This window comes from Ascaphus truei, chromosome 9, assembly GCF_040206685.1.
Source record: "Ascaphus truei isolate aAscTru1 chromosome 9, aAscTru1.hap1, whole genome shotgun sequence".
Classification (NCBI taxonomy): Eukaryota; Metazoa; Chordata; class Amphibia; order Anura; family Ascaphidae; genus Ascaphus; species Ascaphus truei.
Window position 1 is genome coordinate 25489799 of NC_134491.1, and position 24371 is coordinate 25514169.

General features: G+C 44.8%; 1 protein-coding gene across 2 annotated transcripts; it reads left to right on the top strand.

Moving 5' to 3' along the window:
- Positions 1-9884: 9884 nt before the first annotated feature.
- On the top strand, positions 9885-17349 carry ELF3 (E74 like ETS transcription factor 3). Of its 2 annotated transcripts, XM_075613925.1 has the most exons (10): positions 9885-9975; positions 11160-11330; positions 11911-12141; positions 12267-12332; positions 12420-12521; positions 13032-13136; positions 13513-13593; positions 14062-14178; positions 14655-14850; positions 15258-17349. In XM_075613925.1, exons 2-10 carry the CDS (start codon positions 11168-11170, stop codon positions 15370-15372), a joined length of 1176 nt encoding a protein of 391 aa, XP_075470040.1. In that variant the 5' UTR covers positions 9885-9975; positions 11160-11167; the 3' UTR covers positions 15373-17349. The 2 variants fall into 2 exon arrangements, with proteins under 2 accessions (XP_075470040.1, XP_075470041.1); XM_075613926.1 differs by lacking the exon at positions 12267-12332.
- The last annotated feature ends 7022 nt before the right edge of the window (positions 17350-24371 follow it).

Consider the following 24371-nt stretch of genomic DNA (forward strand, 5'->3'; position numbering starts at 1 on the left):
TAATATTAGAAGGAAGGGTGGTGCATGTGACGCACACACACACCAGAAATGTATAAAAAGCCAGCCTGGACACCCTGGCAGAGAGTCTTATAGACTTTTGAATGAATATGATCATACTTTGCAATAAACTACTTATTATCAAATGAACCCTGTTTCTCAGTTTGGAACATTGACAGCTACATCATCTCCGACACCGGGCTAGCAAAGTATCCAGCCAAGGTTAAAGCGGTATTGGATTGGCCTCAGACCACAACCCTGAAAGCCGTACAACGGTTCCTGGGATTCGCCAACTATTATCGTAGGTTAATTCAGAACTTCTCTTCCGTAGTGGCGCCCATTACGGCATTGACGCAGAAGGGAGCCGACGCGGCACTATGGCTTCCGGCGGCTAGCCACGCTTTAGAGAAGTTAAAAAATGCCTTCGTCTCAGCTCTGGTGCTTGTGCACCCCGATCCAGGATTACCCTTTAACCTTGAGGTGGACACTTCAGATGTCAGAGCTGGAGCTGTCATGTCCCAAAGGAAGTCTCTGCAAGCCAAATTGCACCCTTGTGCCTTCGTCTCCAAAAAATCATCTCTCATCTGCCGAACAGAACTACGACATAGGCAATCGTGAACTATTGGCCATTAAGATGGCTTTGGAAGAAAGGCGACATTTACTCAAGGGCACCGAAAATCCGGTTACTATAATCACAGATCACAAGAATCTCTTCAACATTGAAGGTGCTCGCCACTTGGGATCACGACAAGCACGGTTTCCCTTTTCTTCTCCCACTTAAATTTCATAATTTCTTACATACCCGGCTCCAAAAATGTGAAGGCAGACGCACTCTCTAGTTAATTTCTAGTAAGAGACAAGGTCGAAGATCGAGAGGAAACCATACTCCCTCCATCATGTATAATCTCCGTCAATACTTTCGACTCGTTGAAAGACATCATGCAGGGCCAGTCCCAGGTTCTGGAGGGTCTCCAAGTTACAGAGGGACGTCTCTTTACCGCACCTGCATATCGTAGAAAGGTACTAGAATGGAGTCACTTTTCTAAAAGTTTCAGACACCCGCGTACCAAGAGAACCATCAATCTCCTGGAATGAACCTTTTGGTGGCTAGGTATGCGTCAAGACATAAGATAGAAAATTGTTGTATGGTGCTCTAAAAACAAAAAGCAGTTGGAAGTGTATTAGCTTGTGAAGCAAGGTCTTGTGTGGAATACCACTCCAATGTGAAATGATAAGGCTAGGATAAATGCACCCCAAAGATGAGATGTATGGCTGGAAAATGGAATCCCACGAAGCAATGAGGTAAGGATAACAAACACCCAGGTGAATAAAGGGCTTATAGCCTGAAACGCATAGGTGTATTGTATTTTTTACAAGCTGGCAGTGGATGTAGTGCTCTGTCTTTTCTTCCTCCTCCCAATGCGTAAAGACATAAAAGGATTTGTCTCCGCATGTCCCACCTGTGCCCAGAACAAAACTTCCCATAACAGGCCTCCTGGTTTGCTGCAACCATTCCCAGATCGCCCATGGACTCACCTCCATGGATTTCATCGTTGAACTATCTGGGTCCAAAGGTAGGAACATCATTCTGGTGGCAGTCGATCGATTTTTGAAACAGGCCCACTTCATACCTCTCAAAGGTCTTGTGATGGTGAAGGGGTTAACCAGGGTCACTAATAAAGGTTAAGCCCACTTGGTTACCCCTGATCCTTGTGTTGAGGTCCTAGAGTGTCGGCTCTTGGACCCAGATGTCAGAAATGCATTACTGTGACTGTGCAAATTTATGCAACATTAAAGATTTATTTGAGTTTTGCCTTTCCCGGGGTGCAAAACCGGGAGATTTCTAGGCTCTAAGTTTCAGGGTGGGTTTGCTAGAGAAAGTCTTTACAGAATGTGTCTATGTATCGGGGTTACAGAGTTATGGGATACCCCAAAAGTTGGATCCGGGAATCGAGTGAGATTCTCGGATGCAGCCAAGCACATTACTCCGGGCAAGTGCTAACTCTGAAAACGTTATTACGATTCACCGCCAGGATTCCTGCTGCAGCATCTTCCAGACAAGGTAAAGAGGCATGAAGGGTTTAATGTATAGCTGCAACCATATAAGGGATCCGTAGTATACAGAGGGGTCCCTAGTATAAGGAGGGGTGCCCAGATACATGCCCAGGTACCCTGACCCTAGTCTAGGGGATCAGGGGATGCTACAGCTATATGATAAAGCTGAGAGTGTTTTTTTGTGTGTAAAAAGTTTAAAAGATAATTCTAGTGTGCCAAGTATGAGGATATAGATACTTTGGAGAATAACATTTTAGAAATTAAAAACAAGAAATGTAAGCGAGACGAGGAATATTATATGGAAGGTACACATCAAAAATGGCAGAAAGTCTCAATAGTACCTCCCAGTACACCAAAAGAAAAAACCCAGAAGCAGAAGATGTTTGAGTATAGAAACAGAGAAAGTGATAATAACGATAGAAAACACATTCCGCTTTATGATAGAACCCAGCAAGATAACCTAAGATCACATTCCCACAAAGAGAACAGAAGTGTGAAATTCACCACTGAAGAAAGGCATGTGTCACCAAGGAGGTGGGTCTCTAAACACTATGACCATCCACAATAGACATATTCCAAGAAAAAGGACAATTATGGTAAAGATAATTCATCTAGAAGAGAGAATGGGTACATCAGAGAGGAGGAAAGGAGTTATCCAAGATTGCATCGCGATCATCAATGGAGAAATAGAATCCACGCCCCAACACATAGGGAACACTATGAACACAGGCAAAGGGTCAGGTCACCCATTGAGAGAAGGAGAAATAGACTAGATAGTGACAATAGCCCATCCCGAAAACAACGTGCCTATAGGCAAAGGGCCAGGTCACCTATTGAGAGAAGGAGAAATAGACTAGATAGTGACAATAGCCCATCTCGAGAACGAAATGCACTTACTAAACACTCAGGAGTATTTTTTTAGATCGGGCACCCCTCCCCCAGCCCCTTTGTTTTGAACTCAAAACAGGTTTGCACCTCTGAGGGAGAAAGGGGAACAGGATTCTCCAGATACAAGGCCCAGAAGAAGACCCCTCGAGGAAAGCGAGGAGGAAGACGAGTACAAGCAAAGAAAAAAGCACATGACATAAATAACATTTTTAATCTGAGTAGAAAATCATTAAGTGCACGTGAATGTAGTCTAATTAAAAAAGGTCTTCATTTCGGTCCGGCAACAGTAGCCAATGGTTTTAATTTGTACATAGACTCAAACAAATATGTTCATCAACTCACCCTGAAAAAAATATTTTTAAATAAGGATGCACCCAGTAGGGAGGTTTTAAGAAATAGCATTACTTCCAATTTGCCAACCGACAATTTTAAACATTCAACATTGAAGCCTAGGTCAAAATGTTATCCTAGCTGGTGTAAAGGACACAATATCGAGACTTTTCAGCAAAAAATACAGGAGGATTTTGATAAATTAACAACTACAAATAAAAGTAAGGTAAAGGACAATTTGACTTTGAAAGAGAAAACTGACCTTAAGATACTAATGGAGGATAAGTCCATTGTCTTTAAACAGGCATATAAAGATGGCGGTATCGTAGTGATGGACGTGGATAACTATAAAAAGGAGGCTGATAGGATATTGTCAGGCACCGTCACTTACGAATGTTTAACAAGTGAGCCCACAAAAAAGTTTATGATTGAATTCCTTGCTTTGCTGAATAGAGGCAAGGATGTAGGGATACTTAACGACAAAGAGTATGAATATTTGAACAACCTTTCCTACCCAAAATACATACATGCCTCACGATGCAACCAGGTAGGTCTATTATCTCTGGGATAGGATTCTATCTGAATACATAGACACCTTTTTACAACCCTATGTCATGAGGATGAGGTTCTATCTCAGGGATACGACACATGTTTTGAATATACTGCATAAAGTAGAATGGCAAACAGGGTTTTTAATGTGTACATGCGATGTCACATCGCTGTACACAGCGATTAATCACAGTGATGGAATTGAGGATATTAATAGGATTTTAACCACAGATGTAGGAGTTCATAATGAACAGAGGTCTTTTATATTGGATAGTATTTCATTCATTTTAAAAAACAATGTTTTTAATTTTGATGGCACCTATTTCCTCCAAACGTGTGGTACCGCCATGGGGACCAGGTTTGCGCCAAGCTACGCAAATTTGTTCATGGATGTCTGGGAACAGGATCATATTTGGTCCACCCATGACTTTGGTGCAGACCTGGTCCTATGGCGGAGATACAGTATATTGACGATATATTCTTTATCTGGAAAGGGAGCGAGGATAACCTTGCACTCTTCCTCGAATATATCTATAGGAACAATATCAATCTTGTTTTCACATCTCAAAAAACCAATAAGTCTATAGATTTCCTTGATCTTACGATCTATATTAAGGACAGTCAAATTAAAACAAAAAGTTTTTTAAGCAGGTAGACTGTAATAATTACCTGCTTAGGAATAGTTGCCACCACAGAAGATGGTTAGAGAACATACCCGCTGGACAATTCAGGAGAGTGCGACGCAATTGTACCGATGATCGTATTTTTAGAGAACAGTCAGAAATTTTAAGAGACAGGTTTCTGCATAAAAAGTATGACAAGGGAGCATTAGACATTGTTATTAAAAAAACTAGTACACTAAAGAGGGAAGATATACTGAAAACAAATGTGAAACAACCTATGGGGGATTATGATATCCCATTCATAACTCAGTTTAATCAGGACCACGGTAAAATACAGGCCATTCTTAAAAAACACTGGCACCTCCTTTTAAGTGACCCTGTTTTAAAGGAATATCTTCCAGATCAGCCAAAAGTCATCTTTAAACTTGCTGATAATGTTAAAAGCAAGCTGGCACCAAGCCTGTTCAGATCAGAAGGCCAGCACAGTGAACACACTTGGTTGCCAAAACCCAAAGGTTTTTTCAAGGTTCTCGCGTGTAAGGCCTGTAAACAAGGCTCTAAAGACAAAACAGATATCATGTCAACCACGACAGGAGAATCTTTTAAAACCACTCATTTTATGAACTGTCGTTCGGATTTTGTTGTGTGTCTGTTATGTTGTCCATGTGGTCTCCAGTATGTGGGACGCACCAGTAGGCCACTGAGGGTCCGCATACTGGAGCACATGGGCAACATTAGGAGGAAACTTTTGACACATAGTGTGTCTAAACATGTTGCGCTAGAACACGATAGCGATCCCTCCGGTCTCTCTTATAGGGCCATAGAAGAGGCCCCTGCAAATTGGCGAGGGGGAGACAGACTTACACATTTGGCTAAAAAGGAAACCTTTTGGATTTTTAGATTAAAAACTTTGGTACCCCGGGGTCTTAATGTAGATATTGATATAGGGGCTTTTATGTAAGTGATGGGCGTTGTCTTTTATTGTCTTTTAATTATTTTTTTAAGGTCACTGTTTTTATTTCATATATTTATTCATCTTTGTTCCTAGCCATCACTCACCTTTCATATGTGTTGTCCTACGGTATGTCGTACTGCGTGTGGTTGTTATCCTGTATTTTATATTTTATGTTAGATTGTATACTTCACACGTGTACGATTTATTTTTCGCATCTGTTTTTGCTTCTGATTTAACTGCATTAGGCACATATAGACATGCCAGTCTTAATTTTTTTTACATTTTTTTAAGAATGGTCTCGTAGTGATGATTCTAAAGGAGATTGGGCCATTTTTAAAGGAGATTGGGTGATTTTAATAATGGGTATTTTTTCTGTTCATTTTATGAGTTCACCACAAGAGGGAGCTCTATGCATCATGTTTTTACTAAGTATGCTCAATTGAGTGTTGTACTCTGGTCTATCTCTGATGTAACTGAGTTTCACCATAGTGCACTGTGAGAGTGGTGTATATATACCCACACCAGCAGCTAATTGTTTACACAGCCATGTATTACTGGCAGTGGATGAATGTAGTGAGGGAGCGGGATACAACATATTACTGCTGTGATGCTGCCTTTACCATTTACATTTGCTGTGACTTCACTTCTTCTCAAATTATGCACTTCTTTTTACCAGCCTCATTATGGCTCTAGCTCTATTCATATATCTCCATCTCTCCTTCCTTCATCACTTCTCTGTTCACATGAACTCCTTTCTTACCTGCGCCTTCTGACACCACACAGCTACGTCTCTGGCACTGAAGTGGTTATTGGGGCAAGTGTTCTGGCTCTACATGTCTGGCAATGAAGGGGTTAATGGGCGAGGGTTCTGGCTCTGCAGGTCTTTCGCAATGAAAGGGTTAATGGGGTGAGTGTCTGCAGGAGGGTTGGCGTAAGAGGGCTGGTGAGTGGGTGAGTGGGTGAGTGGCTGGTCGGTAAAAATGTCCCTACCACAGAGCTGGCTAGACGGGTTTTTTCCCCAAAACCAGTTTGACTTTGGAATCTTTCCTGGAAGTTCCCCCCTCCCCCTTCATCCAGTGGGGTGTTTATTCAGCCGATACTGCGCCTAAATATACCTGTGACTGAGTTGCACAATACCATGACTCACTGGGCCGCACAGCTCTATTCTCAGGAATCAGTATCCCTTTACTGTTGATGGCATTATTCCTCTGTACTTAACAGATCGGGAGTTTACTGAGGACCTGTCGGTGGGAGTACTCCATATCTACAAGGATCAATATCCCGACACTCTGTGCACCATCTACCTTGTCCATACCGATTGGATCTGGGCTTCACTAGGGGCTCCATTCAACCATGCTCCGGAGTTTGTTCTCTGAGAACTCCCAGCTCGTCTTCTAGTCAGAGAAAAATCTCTGTTCATTACTATGGGCTCTATCTGCAAAGGGCACATTCCCTAACTGAAAACAATACATGTGACAGGATATCTTTACTACACATAACTATACACGCAAACCTATATACATAACGTACAGGGGGAGCCTTTCTAGCTGCTACTCCAGGGGAACGTGCTTCTAGAACACTGGGGGGCGCTATACAGGTTATATCCTCCCATCTCCTTATGGTAACTTCACTGGTCACAAGACCAACTGTGGCGTGGCCAGTCTTTCTGCAACTCATCCTGTATCACATGATGGGGAAAGGAGTAACTCTGTGTGACCCCCACACAGTTAGCCCTCTAGGGTCCTTAACCCCTTTACTACTAGTAGTCCCTAGCTGGGGGGCTACATAGGTTAAGCTAATGTAAATATTTCAAATCTAAAATGACATTGCAACAATCTTGTGGCCTTTCTACTCTGAAGTGTTTTCTGATCTAGCCCCTCTTGAGAACTATTTGAAGAGTCCTGCTATAAAGGATTATGGGTAGTAACTATCCTGCAATCTGAATGAACCCTAGACCTCATGCAAAGTGATGTGATTGGCTCCTGTGTAGTTTAGGGGTAGGAGTGAAACCTACTGATTGGTCCCCAGTCAGCTGTGCATCAGGCTGAGTCACTGCCTGCTGGCCACTAGGCACAGATTGGTTCCTCGCTGTTTATACGGATATGCTCTGTAATCTGAAATCTAATAACTGGCCCTAAGGCCAAGCACTGTCCACCAGCACCAAAGGGGTTATATAAATTTGCTGAAACCTTTTTTTTGAAAGCCTCAGTGTGCAGTGGTGTATACAGCCGACCCATATAACAGTAATACGGTCTATCACACCCTATCTTCCTTTCAAACACATATAGCATCTGCTAGAAATAGCTTGGCAAACACGTTTAGTAGATTTGCTGCCTTGCAGGCCCACCCGGTATCGAAACGGGTTAGTTGACATTCGCTTTCTTTAGGGGGTCACCCAAAAATAAGTTCGGGATGCTGTCCGATTTTAAACACGCGGTGATCTGCAGTAATCATATACCCACCCATCTCCTCGGCAAATGACATCCATCTGCAAGACTGACAGCAGAAACGTATGACCGTGATGTGACAGCAAAATGTCATCACGAAACAAGGGAAATTTGACGTTATTGTTGTGGGCAGCACTGCGCTCTATAATGTCAGGGCTGCAGGGCTGAGCGCTTTCAATTTGGACTGCCAGGTTTTCTAACAAAAGCACAGCCGATACTGGCAGCTGTTGAACTTGCCAGGTCCCCAGACCGGTTTCACCACATTCCAGGACGCGCTCACACAGGGAGCGGCACTGTGTGACCTTGAATTTGCATGTTAGATAAAAGAGCACCTGAGAGGGAAATTCCCGCCGCTGCCCCCAAGTGAAGACCCCCCCAGGAGAGGGGAGCTGCCAGCCACCCCAATTTACTCACTCACTTAACACTTCACTGTGACAGTGTGAGACCTCCTCCCAATGACTCTCTGAGCCTGTTCTTGATAAGCTGCAGTCAGGATATCACCCTACATTACATATAAAACCAGGACTGCTTGAGCCTGTCCCTGATAATCTGCAGTCAGGAGGTCACCCTACATTTCATAAAAACCCATGACTGTATCTACAGTATGTATAATATTATTTATAAAGCGCCACAGTTGAAACCACTCGTTACAAAATTACAGTACAAGATAAATAAAGTACAAACAGTCAGGATAGTTGTGACAAGTACATAACAACATAAGGCAAATGGGAAGCCCTGCTCCAAAGAGCTTGCAATCTAAAGCTGTCACTGATCACCTGGGGTCAGGAGGTCATGGTGCATGTAGTATGTATATTTATGGGGCAGGGTGATTTACCCCACATGACCACAAGGGGCAGGTAAAACCTATTCTAGTGTCTGACAGTCCTTGGAGTAATAACCAGTTTTTGATTCCTCACAGGAGGATAATGCCACAGTCTCACTCATTTATAGTGAGTCCGACTCATTCTGAACGTCGCTCAGCTTACACTCGTTCACGTTAAGGCCTTTTGCATCTCTCACTGTGAGTCCCAATTGGAATAGTTATGTTTAAAAATGACTCTTAAAAATAAAACAGTGGCAGTACTTTGAGTGTGAAAATAAAACAGTGGCAGTACTTTGAGTGTGAAAATAAAACAGTGGCAGTACTTTGAGTGTAAAAATAAAACAGTGGCAGTACTTTGAGTGTGAAAATAAAACAGTGGCAGTACTTTGAGTGTGAAAATAAAACAGTGGCAGTACTTTGAGTGTGAATATAAAACAGTGGCAGTACTTTGAGTGTGAAAATAAAACAGTGGCAGTACTTTGAGTGTGAATATAAAACAGTGGCAGTACTTTGAGTGTGAAAATAAAACAGTGGCAGTACTTTGAGTGTGAATATAAAACAGTGGCAGTACTTTGAGTGTGAAAATAAAACAGTGGCAGTACTTTGAGTGTGAATATAAAACAGTGGCAGTACTTTGAGTGTGAAAATAAAACAGTGGCAGTACTTTGAGTGTGAATATAAAACAGTGGCAGTACTTTGAGTGTGAAAATAAAACAGTGGCAGTACTTTGAGTGTGAATATAAAACAGTGGCAGTACTTTGAGTGTGAAAATAAAACAGTGGCAGTACTTTGAGTGTGAATATAAAACAGTGGCAGTACTTTGAGTGTGAAAATAAAACAGTGGCAGTACTTTGAGTGTAATAATAAAACAGTGGCAGTACTTTGAGTGTAAAAATAAAACAGTGGCAGTACTTTGAGTGTGAAAATAAAAAGTAGTGGTGCTCTCTCTTTTACCATCACACCTAGCTCCTCATCTCTTCACTGCCGTGTTCAGCAAACATAGCACCATGTTTATGGCCTCGTCGCCTCTGGCAATGATTAAACTATCCAGCCCTATTTTCCCAGCAGATAGTGTGCGTGTGTGTTATGCAAATCTCCATACAGCCTCTGTCCCTGTATCTGGCACCAGGGGAAATTCCCCTTCTTAGTAAATACTGTATACGGCTCAGGGCGGAGTTGGGTTACAAGGGGGAGGGTGTATATATATATATAGGAATTGGTGTCAGGTAAGGCATACAGGTTTCATTCTGCCACCAGTTGCTTTTGAGTTCTCCTGGGGATTATTACGGCTGCTGGAATCCTGCACAGGTACGAGAAGCGCTGGTAATGGGGTGGGAGAGTTTACATAAGTCCCTTTAAGCCTTTCCTTCAGGCAGTAAAGGGGTTAAACATCTCTGGTGCATTATTTGGGGTTATTGCGCCCATACATCCTCCTGTACGTGCATACAAACAGAATGCTGCCTCTCCCCACGTTAGATTGCAAGCTCTTAGGGTTTTGCACACATTCTGCTCCGTTCCCTGTGCCGTGTCCGGAATGGATTGCAAGTGCTATGGAGCAGCAGCTGTTTGTATAGTATCTGCTTCGGACGGACTCTGTGTTAACTCATTCTGTGAGGTGCTGCGGAAACGTTTATTCCTATATAATAACGAGGACTCATTTTTGAACTGTTCAGTTTCACTCTCTCTCTCGCTTTCACGCTGGCTATGTGGGCATTTGTATGATACCCCTCCAGGGGCTATTGCTCCAGCACTGAGGCTCACAGGTGATGTTTGCGGCAGTGGATACTCACACCCCAGTGTAAATAGCTGCTTAGCTAGTTAGTATTGAAAATAGTGTTTTGCCCTCTGAGCAATTAAAAAATATATATGTTTTCTTCTCTAGGTTGCCATGGTACATTTAGACTGCTCGGGGAGTGTTTTGCCTACCTGTTGGCAATGAAACCCCTTTATTCACTAAACAGCAGCAATTTCTGATGATACCTTTTAGTGAATGAATTAGTTGGAAAATAATCTATGTACTATAGCTGAGCGGTATCGCTGCTGCCCATGGACTGTGTGATCCAGGTTCAATTCCTGGCTTGGATGTGTTTATTTATTTCGTTATTTTATTTTCACTGGAGTGTGAATATCCACTGCCGATGTTTGCTATATGGTTTCATTACAGAACGTGACATTTGTATGCTATCTGCTGGGGTTTTTATATCTATTTTTTGCTCGTATTACTGCTCTGTGTATGTTTCCAGTTATTGAACCTGCTGTCACCTCCCAATGGATGTGTGTATCTGCCTTAATGCACATTGGCAATACAGCAAAGCATCATATGTTCTTTTTATACTACATGACTTTTCAACAGGACTGTTATAGGGTCTGTGTTGGCAGTGTTTTTCAGCTGGCTGTCAGTGTAGTCTTCTGAGTTACATTGTCTGTCTGCTCCTATTGCTTAATCCTACATACAAGCTCCTCTTCTCATACCACCTGTTTCCCCCCCTCAGACCCAGTCATGGCTGGAGGGACTTGTGAGATGGGCAGCATCTTTAACAGCTACTTCACAACCCTGTACTCGCTGGTGCCAGCCAATGCCGTGCCAGACAACATAATGACAACTCAGGACAGGGACAAGTTTCTTCCCTTCGCTACCCCAGAGCTGAGCAGTATATTGACAGGTACTAGAGAGGCAGAGAGAGACAGGGAGAAAGAGGGGGGAGAGATAGAGGGAGAGAGAACGAGGGGGGAGGGGGGAGGGGGGAGGGGGGAAGGAGAGAGAACGAGGGGGGAGGGAGAGAGAGAGAGAGAGAGAGGGGGGAGGAGGGAGAGAGAGAGGGGGGGGGAGGAGTTGGAGAGGGAGAGAGAGGGGGGGGAGGGGGAGAGAGAGAGAGGGGAGAGAGAGGGAGAGAGAAAGCAGGGGGGAGGGGGGAAGGAGAGAGAATGAGGGGGAGGGAGAGAGAGAGAGAGAGAGGGGGGAGGAGGGAGAGAGAGAGGGGGGGGGAGGAGTGGGAGAGGGAGAGAGAGAGGGGGGGGAGAGAGAGGGGGGGGGGAGAGAGAGAGAGGGGGGGGGGGGGAGAGAGAGAGAGGGGGGGGGAGAGAGAGGGAGAGAGGGAGGGAGAGGGAGACAGAGAGGTAGAGGGAGAGAGAGGGAGGGAGAGAGGGAGAGAGGGAGAGAGAGAGAGGGAGAGAAAGAGAGGGAGACAGAGAGAGAAAGGAAATACTGGGCTTTGCCTAACTTCTAATATTAACAATCTACAGCAGAGACTTCGAGTTGGGCCCAGGATCTTCCGGCCATGTGGTCCCAGCAGCAGGTTCTGGACTGGATCAGTTACCACGTGGAGCAGAATAAGTGGGACGCCAGCACCATGGACCTGACCCAGTGTGAGATGGACGGACAGCAGTTGTGCCAGATGGATAGGGATGAAATCAACGCAATGTTTGGGGGACTCGGTGAAAAGCTGTATGCCGACCTGTGCCAGCTGAGGGACTGTGAGTACTAGACTATACAGTGTCACTATGCTATATTTATTACCAGTGTTCATATACTCAGCATCATTATACAGCGCAGCGTGTTCATACAGATACTCATATCACTATATAACATGTCCCCATAGGGCCGGCCTCTCAGACCTCAGACACTTGCGACTCTCAAACCAGCGAGTACGAGTTTCGTCTGCTAGGTTAGTGAAACACTCTGTATTTCACCTTTGTTACTGTTCCCCCTGTCACTATGTCCCCCCAAATGTGACACATTTTGTTTTGTTTAGATTCTCTAACTGATTGGGAGCTAATCAATGATATCATAATAAAGGATGAGAATATGATGTTGCATGAAGACTGTCTGCAGCTCGGACGGAAGAAGGCAACAGGTGAGCGATCAAGGAGTCCCAAGTAGTAGCAGAAGGACACAGTTACAGGGAGTCACAGAAGAATACAGGGGGGGTCATAGTCATAGAAGGACACAGAGGGGTCACAGTGAGCCATAGAAGGACACACGGGGTCACAGAAGTCACAGAAGGACACGGGGTCACAGCGAGTCATAGAAGGACACGGGGTTACAGGGAATCATAGAAGGACACAGAGGGTCAAAGGGTCATAGAAGGACACGGACTACAGGGAGTCATAGAAGGACATAGGGGGTCACAGGGAGTTATAGAAGGACACAGGGGAACACAGGGTTACATGGAGTCATAGAAGGACACAGAGGGTCACAAGGGAGTCATAGAAGGACACAGAGGGGCACAGGGAGTTATAGAAGGACATGGGTAACAGGGAGTCATAGACGGAAACAGGGGGGGACAGGGGGTTACAGGGATTTATAGAAAGACACTGGGTCAAGCAATCACAGAGGGTCACAACCAGTCTCCGGCTTTTTTCAGACATTGAAGATTGGTGTGAGCACAAACTCCTATCCTTGAAGCCATCAGACCCGGGATATTACTCTGACCCCATATCCCCCGCCAGCTCAGAGTCCTGCGGCTCTGGTGAGTGGAACATGGGCCCCAATGAGTGGTGGGGAAGAGCCAGAAGCCAATGGGATGGACAGGAAGCCAGGGTCCATTAGGGAAGTATAGAAAGCCAGGGGCCAATGGGGACAGCAGCTTTATGGGGGGGGGGGGAGGGAGAGCCGAAGGCCAATTGGGGAAAGGGGAGCCTGGAGCCACGGGGTGGGGAGACTCAGGAGCCAAAGGGGGAGAGTCATAGGCAAATAGGGGAGAGAGGGGCCACTGGGGGAAAGCCAGGGGCCATTGGAAGGGGTGAGAATCAGGAGCCCCAGAGGCATGGGGCACGCAGTAACGTTTTTTGGGCAAGTTTGGAAGTTTTGGGTCACTGACACCTCCCTGGATTGTATGTCTTCAGGTACGGTGTCGTACAGCCACCACACAGGAGATTCTGGGGGCAGCGACGTTGACCTGGATGTTAAGAATCACATGAGCAAAGGTGAGTGACTCTTGAATCTCAAACACACAACAGAGGGGGGGACTCCAAAATATGGAGGAATTCTCCTAACATGTAGTGTGTTTATATCCTATAAGCCTGTAGGACAGGGGTGCAATAAGGGGGTTATAGGGTGTGTCTATAGGGCATGTGTTATGAGGTGTTTATATACTGTAATAGGATATATTCGTAGTGAAGAATACCTTGCTACAGAGGGGTCTCTATATAAAAGATGTCTTTAAACAACATTGAGGCACATGCATTAAAGGAATGGGATTTAACGCCGGAACGGGGGGGGGGATAATAGGATCTGTAAGGATACTTTGTCCTGCGTCTCACTGTAGGATGTGATGGTTTTTTTTAACACTTAATTATAAGATATGGGGCAGTTGTCCTTATACTGTAAGTCTCTTGAACTGCACTTATTGGGTATTTTCTGGTATATTAAGATTTGTTTTCTTATTTTCTCAGACGAATTCTCAAGTTATAAAAAAACTGACGCAAGCCACATAAAGCGTAAGAGGGGCAGACCCCGTAAAATGAACTCAGACAGCAGGGATATGCTGGAGACCAAGAAAAGCAAGCACTGTGAGTTACATTATTAGGATCACCCATTACATGCAGTAATAGGATTGCCCCTTACATACATTAAAAGGGTTATCATCTCATACACACATTCATAGAATCACCCTCTTATACACATGAGTAGGATCACCCTCTTATACACATGAGTAGGATCACCCTCTTATACACATGAGTAGGATCACCCTCTTATACACAGGAGTAGGATCACCCTCTTATACACATGAGTAGGATCACCCTCTTATACACATGAATAGGATCACCCTCTTATACACATGAGTAGGATCACCCTCTTATACACATGAGTAGGATCACCCTCTTATACACATGAGTAGGATCACCCTCTTATACACATGAGTAGGATCACCCTCTTATACACATGAGTAGGATCACCCTATTACATATCACATACCCTACACACAATAATAAGATCACCCTCTGTGCTGGGATTTGTGGCTCATGACTCTCCTCCTGTTCCCCAGCCGCACGCGGGACTCACCTGTGGGAATTTATTCTGTACATCCTGCTGCATCCAGAATTGTTTGAGGGGCTCATGAAGTGGGAGGACCGAGAGGAGGGCGTCTTCAAATTCCTGCGCTCAGAGGCGGTGGCCCAACTGTGGGGACAGAAGAAGAAGAATACAAGTATGACATACGAGAAACTGAGCCGCGCCATGAGGTGAGTGTCATTGATTCGCCCTGCATGGGGAAGGACAGAATCTAAATCTCGTAGGTCCCCCCTGGCTGGGTCACTGGGTTCCACTGTAGTGCATGTCCTCTCTGCCTGTGTCATTGTGTCACCCTGCAGGGGGAGGTCCCCTCTGTCCTTGTCATCCTGCGGTGTGTCCTTTGCCCCTGCTGTGCGTGTTCTCTGTCTGTGTCACTGTCACCTTGCTGTGCATGTCCCCCTATGTTTGTGTCACCCACTGATGCGTGTCTCCTCTCTCTGTTTTACTGACTTTCCGCGGTGCGTCCCATCTCCGTGTCACCCTGTGGTGTAAGGTCCCATCTGTCTGTGTCACTGTGCCCCCTGCAGTGGGCGTCCCTTCTGTGTCACTGTGTCACCCTGCGCTCCTTTTCTCACAGATATTACTATAAGAGGGAGATCCTGGATCGTGTGGATGGACGCAGACTGGTGTACAAATTCGGGAAGAATTCCAGTGGGTGGCGGATGGGAGATAGGGGGACCCTTGGGAGCTAAACTTAGAGGCCCAGAGACTACGCAAGTAGCGCCCCGGTGACACAGGGTGCGTGCGTGTATACGTCAGACTCCGACCTTTTCTGAAGGACAATAATGTTGCGCCATTTTTACGGCGCCGTAACTTAAGCTGAGATTTTAGCTTCGGTAGGTTGTTGTAAACCACATTTTACCCTTATTCTTGTTATTGTTTTATCTTGTTTACTTCATGTTTCTTGTATGAGGTGGGGAGGGGGAGAAAATCCTGGACCCTCAAGCAATCTGATGCGCAGAATGCATTGTTAGCAGAGAGAGGGTCAAACAGGGTGCATGTTGGCAAAGGGAGAGGGGTGGGCAAAAAAGAAAGGATGCATCACCCCAAAATCTATCTACGCCAATTAGTGCAGATAGTCCAGAGATGTTTTACAGGCTCTGGGACTAAAGGGGTTAACTGGGATCTCTCATTACACAAGTATCAGGTACAAATACCTCTCACCCCTTTCTAATACACAGACATCCGGGACCCATACCTCCAATCCACTAATACACAGACATCGGGGAAACATACCTCCCATCCACTAATACACAGACATCCGGGACCCATACCTCCCATCCACTAATACACAGACATCCGGGACCCATACCTCCCATCCACTAATACACAGACATCCGGGACCCATACCTCCCATCCACTAATACACAGACATCCGGGACCCATACCTCCAATCCACTAATACACAGACATCGGGGAAACATACCTCCCATCCACTAATACACAGACATCGGGGAAACATACCTCCCATCCACTAATACACAGACATCCGGGACCCATACCTCCAATCCACTAATACACAGACATCCGGGACCCATACCTCCCATCCACTAATACACAGACATCCGGGACCCATACCTCCAATCCACTAATACACAGACATCCGGGACCCATACCTCCCATCCACTAATACACAGACATCCGGGACCCATACCTCCCATCCACTAATACACAGACATCCGGGACCCATACCTCCCATCCACTAATACACAGACATCCGGGACCCATACCTCCCATCCACTAATACACAGACATCCGGGACCCATACCTCCCATCCACTAATACACAGACATCCGGGATCCATACCTCCCATCCACTAATACACAGACATCCGGGACCCATACCTCCCATCCACTAATACACAGACATCGGGGAAACATACCTCCCATCCACTAATACACAGACATCGGGGAAACATACCTCCCATCCACTAATACACAGACATCCGGGACCCATACACTAATACACAGACATCCGGGACCCATACCTTCCATCCACTAATACACAGACATCCGGGACCCATACCTCCCATCCACTAATACACAGACATCAGGGAAACATACCTCCCATCCACTAATACACAGACATCCGGGACCCATACCTCCCATCCACTAATACACAGACATCCGGGACCCATACCTCCCATCCACTAATACACAGACATCCGGGACCCATACCTCCCATCCACTAATACACAGACATCCGGGACCCATACCTCCCATCCACTAATACACAGACATCCCGGACCCATACCTCCCATCCACTCCTAATGCACAGGTAGCAGTCTTAAAGGAAAAGTTGATGCTGAATATAACGTCTTTCTTGTGACTATATATGGGATATAATGCCTTTCTTGTAAATATTCTATTTACTGTAAATATCGCCTTCTTAAAATGAATATTTTCAGTAGATTTTGACCATTTTACAGCACTTGTCATTCAGCACTTGAATATTTCAAAAGAGTGTATCTAGTAAAAAGTCACCCTGTTTTAATATTTCTCATTTCTCAGCTGGACTGGCAAATTTTTTCAACCTTTTGTAATAGTTGTTTATGAATGTTAATATTATTTTTTTTAACCGTCCCTCAATTTAAACAGAGGCAGTTTGTATGTATCATTGTTTGTGATGTAATAATTGTCAGTGCAAATAAAGAGATCATATAAAAAATATCTGAATGTTACGTATTGACATAGTAACTTCTTCAAGTAATGCACCGTATACTCAAAGGGGGTGTTTATTTATTAAACTGGCATAGTGCCGATCGGGGCACTATCGCACGGAAACTCCCATTGACTTCTGTTTGTTTAATGAGTAGTCCCTAAAGTGTAATTTACAACCCAGGAGGAAGAGTGTATAAAGATGTACTGAGGGGGCGGCTGGCACTGACACTACCCACGCTGTACCTGTGCTGTGTATACATGTCATGATATAGCAGTGTGTGTGTGAGGGGGAGGCTGGCACTGACACTACCCACGCTGTACCTGTGCTGTGTATACATGTCATGATATAGCAGTGTGTGTGTGAGGGGGAGGCTGGCACTGACACTACCCACGCTGTACCTGTGCTGTGTATACATGTCATGGTATAGCAGTGTGTGTGTGAGGGGGAGGCTGGCACTGACACTACCCACGCTGTACCTGTGCTGTGTATACATGTCATGATATAGCAGTGTGTGTGTGAGGGGGAGGCTGGCACTGACACTACCCACGCTGTACCTGTGCTGTGTATACATGTCATGATATAGCAGTGTGTGTGTGAGGGGAATCTTTTTTTATTTTAAATACAAAATACAAATATTTACAAATACACACAATACTTACAGAATAGCAGCCAGAAAATGACATAAACAATACATTTATCTTACAGAGATTCCCTTTTCAAAGATATCTAAACGCCTCTCTCCAACCTCTCTGATTCCCCCTGCTATATACACTTTACATCTGATAGATAAACAATATACACTTTACTGATAGATAAATAACACAAAGTAATCAAGCAAATTTCCTGCAAAAAGAAAATCTAATTCTTAATGTCCTTTAGACTAGAAAAGACTTGAGTCTGTATCTTTTCCCCTTTACACTATTCACATTAATTAGTTGCCACCTTCAGCGGAGAGGGGCACTTTGGCACATTTAGTGAATCACCACCACCCTTTTTTTTTCTTTTTTGCACCATTTTTCTTTTTGACCATTTTCTTTCTCCCGGGGGGGCTCTCTGATGGCAGATTTCTCTTATTCGATGGTCCGGCCATCTCAATGTCCTGAATAGATCCAGACCGCTGCGAGGTCTGACTGTCCGACATATCGGGGTCTGCGTCATCCATCTTTTCACCCCAACTCTTTTCCTCCAATACCTCATATGTATTGTGCAGCGAGATCTCTTCTTGGACAGTTTCTGTAGTTTTCTTTCTAGCTGAGCTGGTTAGGGCAGTCTTGTTTTTACTTGCTATTGTTTCCCATTCATTATCGCCATCTTTGCGAGGTTCGGCGCCATCTTTGCAGGGTTCGTCGCCATCTTTGCAGGGTTCGCCGCCATCTTTGCAGGGTTCGCCGCCATCTTTGCAGGGTTCGTCGCCATCTTTGCGGGGTTCGCCGCCATCTTTGCAGGACTCGCCGCCATCTTTGCTCAGATCGCTCCTGTGTTCTCCGTCTGACCCCCTTTGGGCTGGAAGTGTATATGTCAGACCCAGAGACTTTAAAACCTCTTCTACAGGTGTAAGTTGAAGACTTTCTGATGACTCTGTGGTATTCTCTTTATCACTAGGAGATGCTGTATTCTGTACACTAGACATTTCATTCTGCCCATAATGGTTGTGTTCGGCTTCTGGGCAATCTTTAAAGGAATGACCACATTTATAGCACAGGTTGCAGACAATGTCCTTGTCACACTCAGAGCTGTGATGACCAATAGAACCACATAAAGTGCACCTGATTTTGTCACACGCTGAGCTTAAGTGCCTGGGGGAATCACATTTAAAACATTTTTTAGGCTGTCCCCAATAAAAACATCGCCCGCGATCTCTTCCAATATATATGGCGTTTGGGAGGTGACATGCCACATTGTGTGTGTATCTAAGTTTAACTTTAAACTTGTAGCCCCCATTCCAGAAACCTTCAGCATCCATACTTTTCACTGGACCAGACTGAATATCGCACTGTCTTTGCAGCCAAAAATGTATATCTTCTACCGCTACAGTCTCAATATCAAAGATAATATTCACTTCCACGGTCACAGGGCGAGAAACCTGGATAACTTTAAAGAATTCCCATTCTGGATTATCCTTCACTTCTCTATAACGAAACCAGAATTTTTCAAGCCCTTCTGGTGTCTTAAAGCTCACTTCGTAGTTTCTGCTACTAGGAGCATGTAACAAAGCGTAAACCTCACTGGGTTGGAAGCCAAGAGAAACTTTGATCAAGTCTTTTCCTACAACAAATCTGTCCGGTATAGGAACCATATCCCCCCAATAATGCAGTCTGACAACGTTCCTGCGCTTTCTGGCATCATCAAATGACAAATAAGATGTACCTGGGCGTCTTGTACTCCATGCTGACTGCTGTGGGGGAGCTGGCTCAGCCGCTCCTGTTGGTTTTGCTGCCGTTCCTGCTTCAGCTAAGGACTTTGCTTTTGCCGCTCCTGTTTCTGCTAAGGGCTTTGATGCTGCTGCAGGCTGTATGGATTTCTCTCCCACTTTAGGAATCTCCATTTCTTGCGCCTCAAAAGCCTCTACTGCTTCAGCGTTCTCCACTGCTTCAGCCATTTCTATTTCAGACACTTCTTCCTGTGCCTGGGCTGTTTGCTGCTCTGTCTCAGGTGTATTGCCAGCATCATTCAGGCTCTCTGCCTGGGCTGTTTGCTGTGTGTCTGCCTTGGGTGTGGCTGCTAATTCCTGCACCTGTCTGCTACCCTCAGCTGCTTGTAGTCTCTCTGTATCAGGTAGAGTTGCATGCAGTTTCTCTATCTCCGGTGCAGCCGTATGCAGGGTCACTGCGTCAGGTACAGTTGTTTGCGGGGTCACTGCATCAGGTACAGTTGTTTGCGGGGTCACTGCGTCATGTGCAGCTGCTTGCGGGGTCTCTGTCTCAGGTGCAGCTGCTTGTAGTCTCTCTGTATCAGGTAGAGTTGCATGCAGTTTCTCTATCTCCGGTGCAGCCGTATGCAGGGTCACTGCGTCAGGTACAGTTGTTTGCGGGGTCACTGCGTCAGGTACAGTTGTTTGCGGGGTCACTGCGTCAGGTGCAGCTGCTTGCGGGGTCTCTGTCTCAGGTGTAGCTGTAGTTGCCTGTGCATTAGTGTGTATGTCCTTGCCAATTTGTGGGATAACAATTTCTGTGACCCCAAGTCTCCTTTTCTCATGCTCTGCCTGCCTTTTACTCTTGGCTTCATTAGACCTTGAGCTGGTTTTAGCCGCAGTTCTCTTACCCGTCTGGTTCTGAGCTGGACTTTCAGTATTCTCCATTTCAGATTCTTTTTGCCCAACATTTTCATTCATCTCTTTTTCCACATTTTCTGACTCTTTCTTTTGCAAACATTTCTGCACTTTAGCTTCCAGGGAAACTTTCTTATCCGCATTCAGATTAGCTTGAGACCTGGTTCCCACTCCTCTCCCTCCTCCAGGGTCTGCCGCCATCTTGGCTCACAGCTCCTCCCCTTCCTGTGTGTGAGGGGGAGGCTGGCACTGGCACTACCCACGCTGTACCTGTGCTGTGTATACATGTCATGATATAGCAGTGTGTGTGTAAGGGGGAGGCTGGCACTGACACTACCCACGCTGTACCTGTGCTGTGTATACATGTCATGATATAGTAGTGTGTGTGTGAGGGGGAGGCTGGCACTGACACTACCCACGCTGTACCTGTGCTGTGTATACATGTCATGATATAGCAGTGTGTGTGTAAGGGGGAGGCTGGCACTGACACTACCCACGCTGTACCTGTGCTGTGTATACATGTCATGATATAGCAGTGTGTGTGTAAGGGGGAGGCTGGCACTGCCACTGTCTGCACTGTTTCTTTAAAGATGTTGTATACCATAACATAGTGTAACTCCATCATTCAAATTGTAAGAGGGAGAGAAATATTTAGCTGATGTATTCACACTTTATAAATGTAAATCAAGCGTGATTTAACAACTGACGGATCTTTGATTAATCAAGAGGCACTTGAGAGAGCTCCAGAATCTCAGAAATATAGAACAGATCGTGTACAAATGTATTTACTTTAGAGACACACAATATACAAGTACTGTAGTACTCTCGTGTAAAGTCCCTAGGAAGCGGGTCATTTGTGGAACGGCACACCCAAGCCGCATTTGTCTCCCGCTCTGCAGTTGGACACAGACGCGCTGTCAGAGGGTTTCCTGTATACTGCAGTCCCTCCGTTCGCTTGTCCCGCTGATCCGGCAAATCAAGATGGCTGACAACATTGGGTATGGTGTCCTTAAAGCTCCAGTCCAAGCTGAGGTTTTTTTTGTTTTTTTTATTTGTCCCCTTTAATATGTGCCTCAATACAATCCACACAATAAGTAATTAGCTAATCTGATCTCCTGTGATCGATCGGCAAAGATTCGGCTCAGGGGTCCACTAAATGGCAGTCTGCACAGCAAAAGAGGACCAAATATGCAAAGTTCTGTGGGGAAGGCAACTGTGGGGAAAGCAACTGTGGGGAAAGCAACTGTGGGGAAAGCAACTGTGGGGAAAGCAGTCACAATTGGTTCATAGCTAGAGAGAGGGCAGGGCTCAAAAAGGTGTGTGCACAAGGCTGTTTCAGAAGAGGAAGGGGATGTGGCTTTGTGAATGGTTGCTATAGAAACAAAAAATGCTTTTTACATTATAATACATTAAAAATGTCATTAAGAGTTGTTTAAAAATATATGCTACAAGTATTTTCTCATAGTACAGGACTGATTTATTTAAAAAAAAAAACCACGTAGGATATTGCTTGGTCGTCAGTTTTAATAGCTCACAAATCCTACGTGTTTCACCATGATAATGGCTTCCTACAGCCCGTTCCCAAGCTGAATTGAGAGAGCAGGAAACTGTGACTAAGCTGCAGAGAATCATTAGACGGACGAATAATTGTATTTTGCGCAAATCACCTGTTTACTGTATCGTCAGAGTAGCTATTTTTACTTATACTTTTGATATATACTTTTCTAAAAAGGGAAGAAACACAGTTGTTTTCTACAAGTCGGAATAGGCCTGAAGAAGGGGTCATCCCCAAAACGTTGCCCCCCTTATCTATTGTTCTATAATTATTAGCTGTCTTTTTCATGTTTTTCACAATTTTTGTGTTTTGTACTTTTCCCTTTTTTTGCGCAGTCACACATTTTCCCCTTTTGTTTTTACTAACTTACGCTAATATAGCATTGTATGCCAGTCCTATTATTTTTTTCTGTGTGCATATCCTGGATAAAGATCTGTGGATAAGTATTAACATGTTTCTTGTACACTTTGAGCATATCCACTTCTTCTCTATCACAGCTCTGTACAGTACAGTAGTGTAGTAAGGCGTGCATGGGCCCCCGGGCAAAATGTTTGTATTGTATGGCCACGCATGCTCGACCAGCAGTTCCCTACTGCGCATGCGCAACCGGCTCTTTCCTACTGCACATGCTCGATTGACGGTTGCTTACTGCGCGTGCTCGATCAGTGGTTGCCGGCTGCTTGTGCGCATGTGCGATCGGCAAGCTCTGATCGCGCATGCACATGAGTGACCAGCAACCACCGATCGTGCATACACGGTAGGCAAATGCCGATTGCGCATACACAGTAGCCAAGTGCCGGTCGCGCATTTGCAGCCAAAAAAATATGCTAAAGAGCGGGCCCCCTAAGAGCGTGGACCCCAAGGCTTTACCCGGGTTGCCCAGGCTATAGCTACGCCCCTTGTACAGTATCACAATTTCTATGTACATTGTGTATATGTAATACATTGAGTATAAAACTAAATGTTTCTTTATTTTTCTGTATCTCTTTTTAGAGTTTAAAGTTAAGATTCCAATTGTGTGCTGGTAACCATGATGTACTTAACTATAGATATTTTTGGGATAAGGGATTCCATAGGTTTGCGTGACACCATTTAATCTCCTTGTTGTCATTTTTCCCTATTATGTTGTGCTGTTTTCCTATACAAACCAAGAGTTAGACTTGACATGCCATCGGCATATGCAATACATTTTATGCATATCTTCAGGATTGGCAGGATATTTCCATTATCTTATATCATTCACAAGAAAGGGTATATAGCGAACAGTTAATGGAGGTTAGGTGGCACCACCCCCCAGAGCTCGCCCCTCCCCACCTTTTTAACTTGGGAGGTTTTGGCAATTTGCTGAATGTACAAGACTCAATGCAGTTGCTTCCCCTCATACAGAGGCAAAGGGAAGGGTTCACAGTGTAGTGTAGGACCTGCATTATTTTGGTTATACCTTGACGTTTGGCATGCAGGCTTACGACTCTTTGACCAAAGGGTTTAACTAAATAAACAAGTAATTATTATTATTATTGAAGTATTTAAACTTTATACTTATTACCATATATGTTTTGTCTTTTGTTGTATACATTTGCCACGCTCAGTAGCACTCATTTTGGCATAAATATATATTCATGATGTGGTGGGTGTAGGAGTTTGAGCTACCTGTGAATATGTGTGTGTTAATCACATAGAAAGAAGTTACCAAGTCAGTTAATTTAGTAGGATCTGTGATAGCTTGCATTCCATAACTCGTATAAAGAAATCCCTGCTCTATTAGAGAAAGGGCATTTTAACCAGTGTGCGCGGATCTCTCGGCCTCCCAGTATATTCCCATGGGTGTGTCCTGCTGCTTCGAAAATCTACCGCGATCAACGGGGCTAACTACGATAGGACAAAACATATAAAGGAAGCGCATAGAAGGACAACATCGGTAAAATATATTAATACTTTATATAAAAATAAACATCGTAATATAACGTTACAGTCCTACCCTATTAGAGAAAGGGAAGCATGACCCTTAGCTTGAAGGGCCATGGAGTGATGCATTGGGGAAGAGGATGATGTGGGAGAGGTTACTTAAGGAAGGGGTGCACCCCCCTGCCTGCTCTCCCCCACTCCTCGCTCTCTCACCTTGTATCAAGCATCAAATAACGCTGCGTGGTCATGTGACGTCACGTGACCCCACTGCGTCATTGGACGACGCAGTGCCAAATTACGCC

What these genes read in the sequence shown, in the direction of transcription:
- ELF3 (XM_075613925.1), top strand. Translation starts at nt 11,168, where the DNA reads ATGGCTGGAGGGACTTGTGAGATGGGCAGCATCTTTAACAGCTACTTC. An exon ending in GACCAAGAAAAGCAAGCACT is followed by an intron (nt 14,179 to 14,654) that starts GTGAGTTACATT and finishes CCTGTTCCCCAG; the next exon opens with CCGCACGCGGGACTCACCTG. An exon ending in AAACTGAGCCGCGCCATGAG is followed by an intron (nt 14,851 to 15,257) that starts GTGAGTGTCATT and finishes CTTTTCTCACAG; the next exon opens with ATATTACTATAAGAGGGAGA.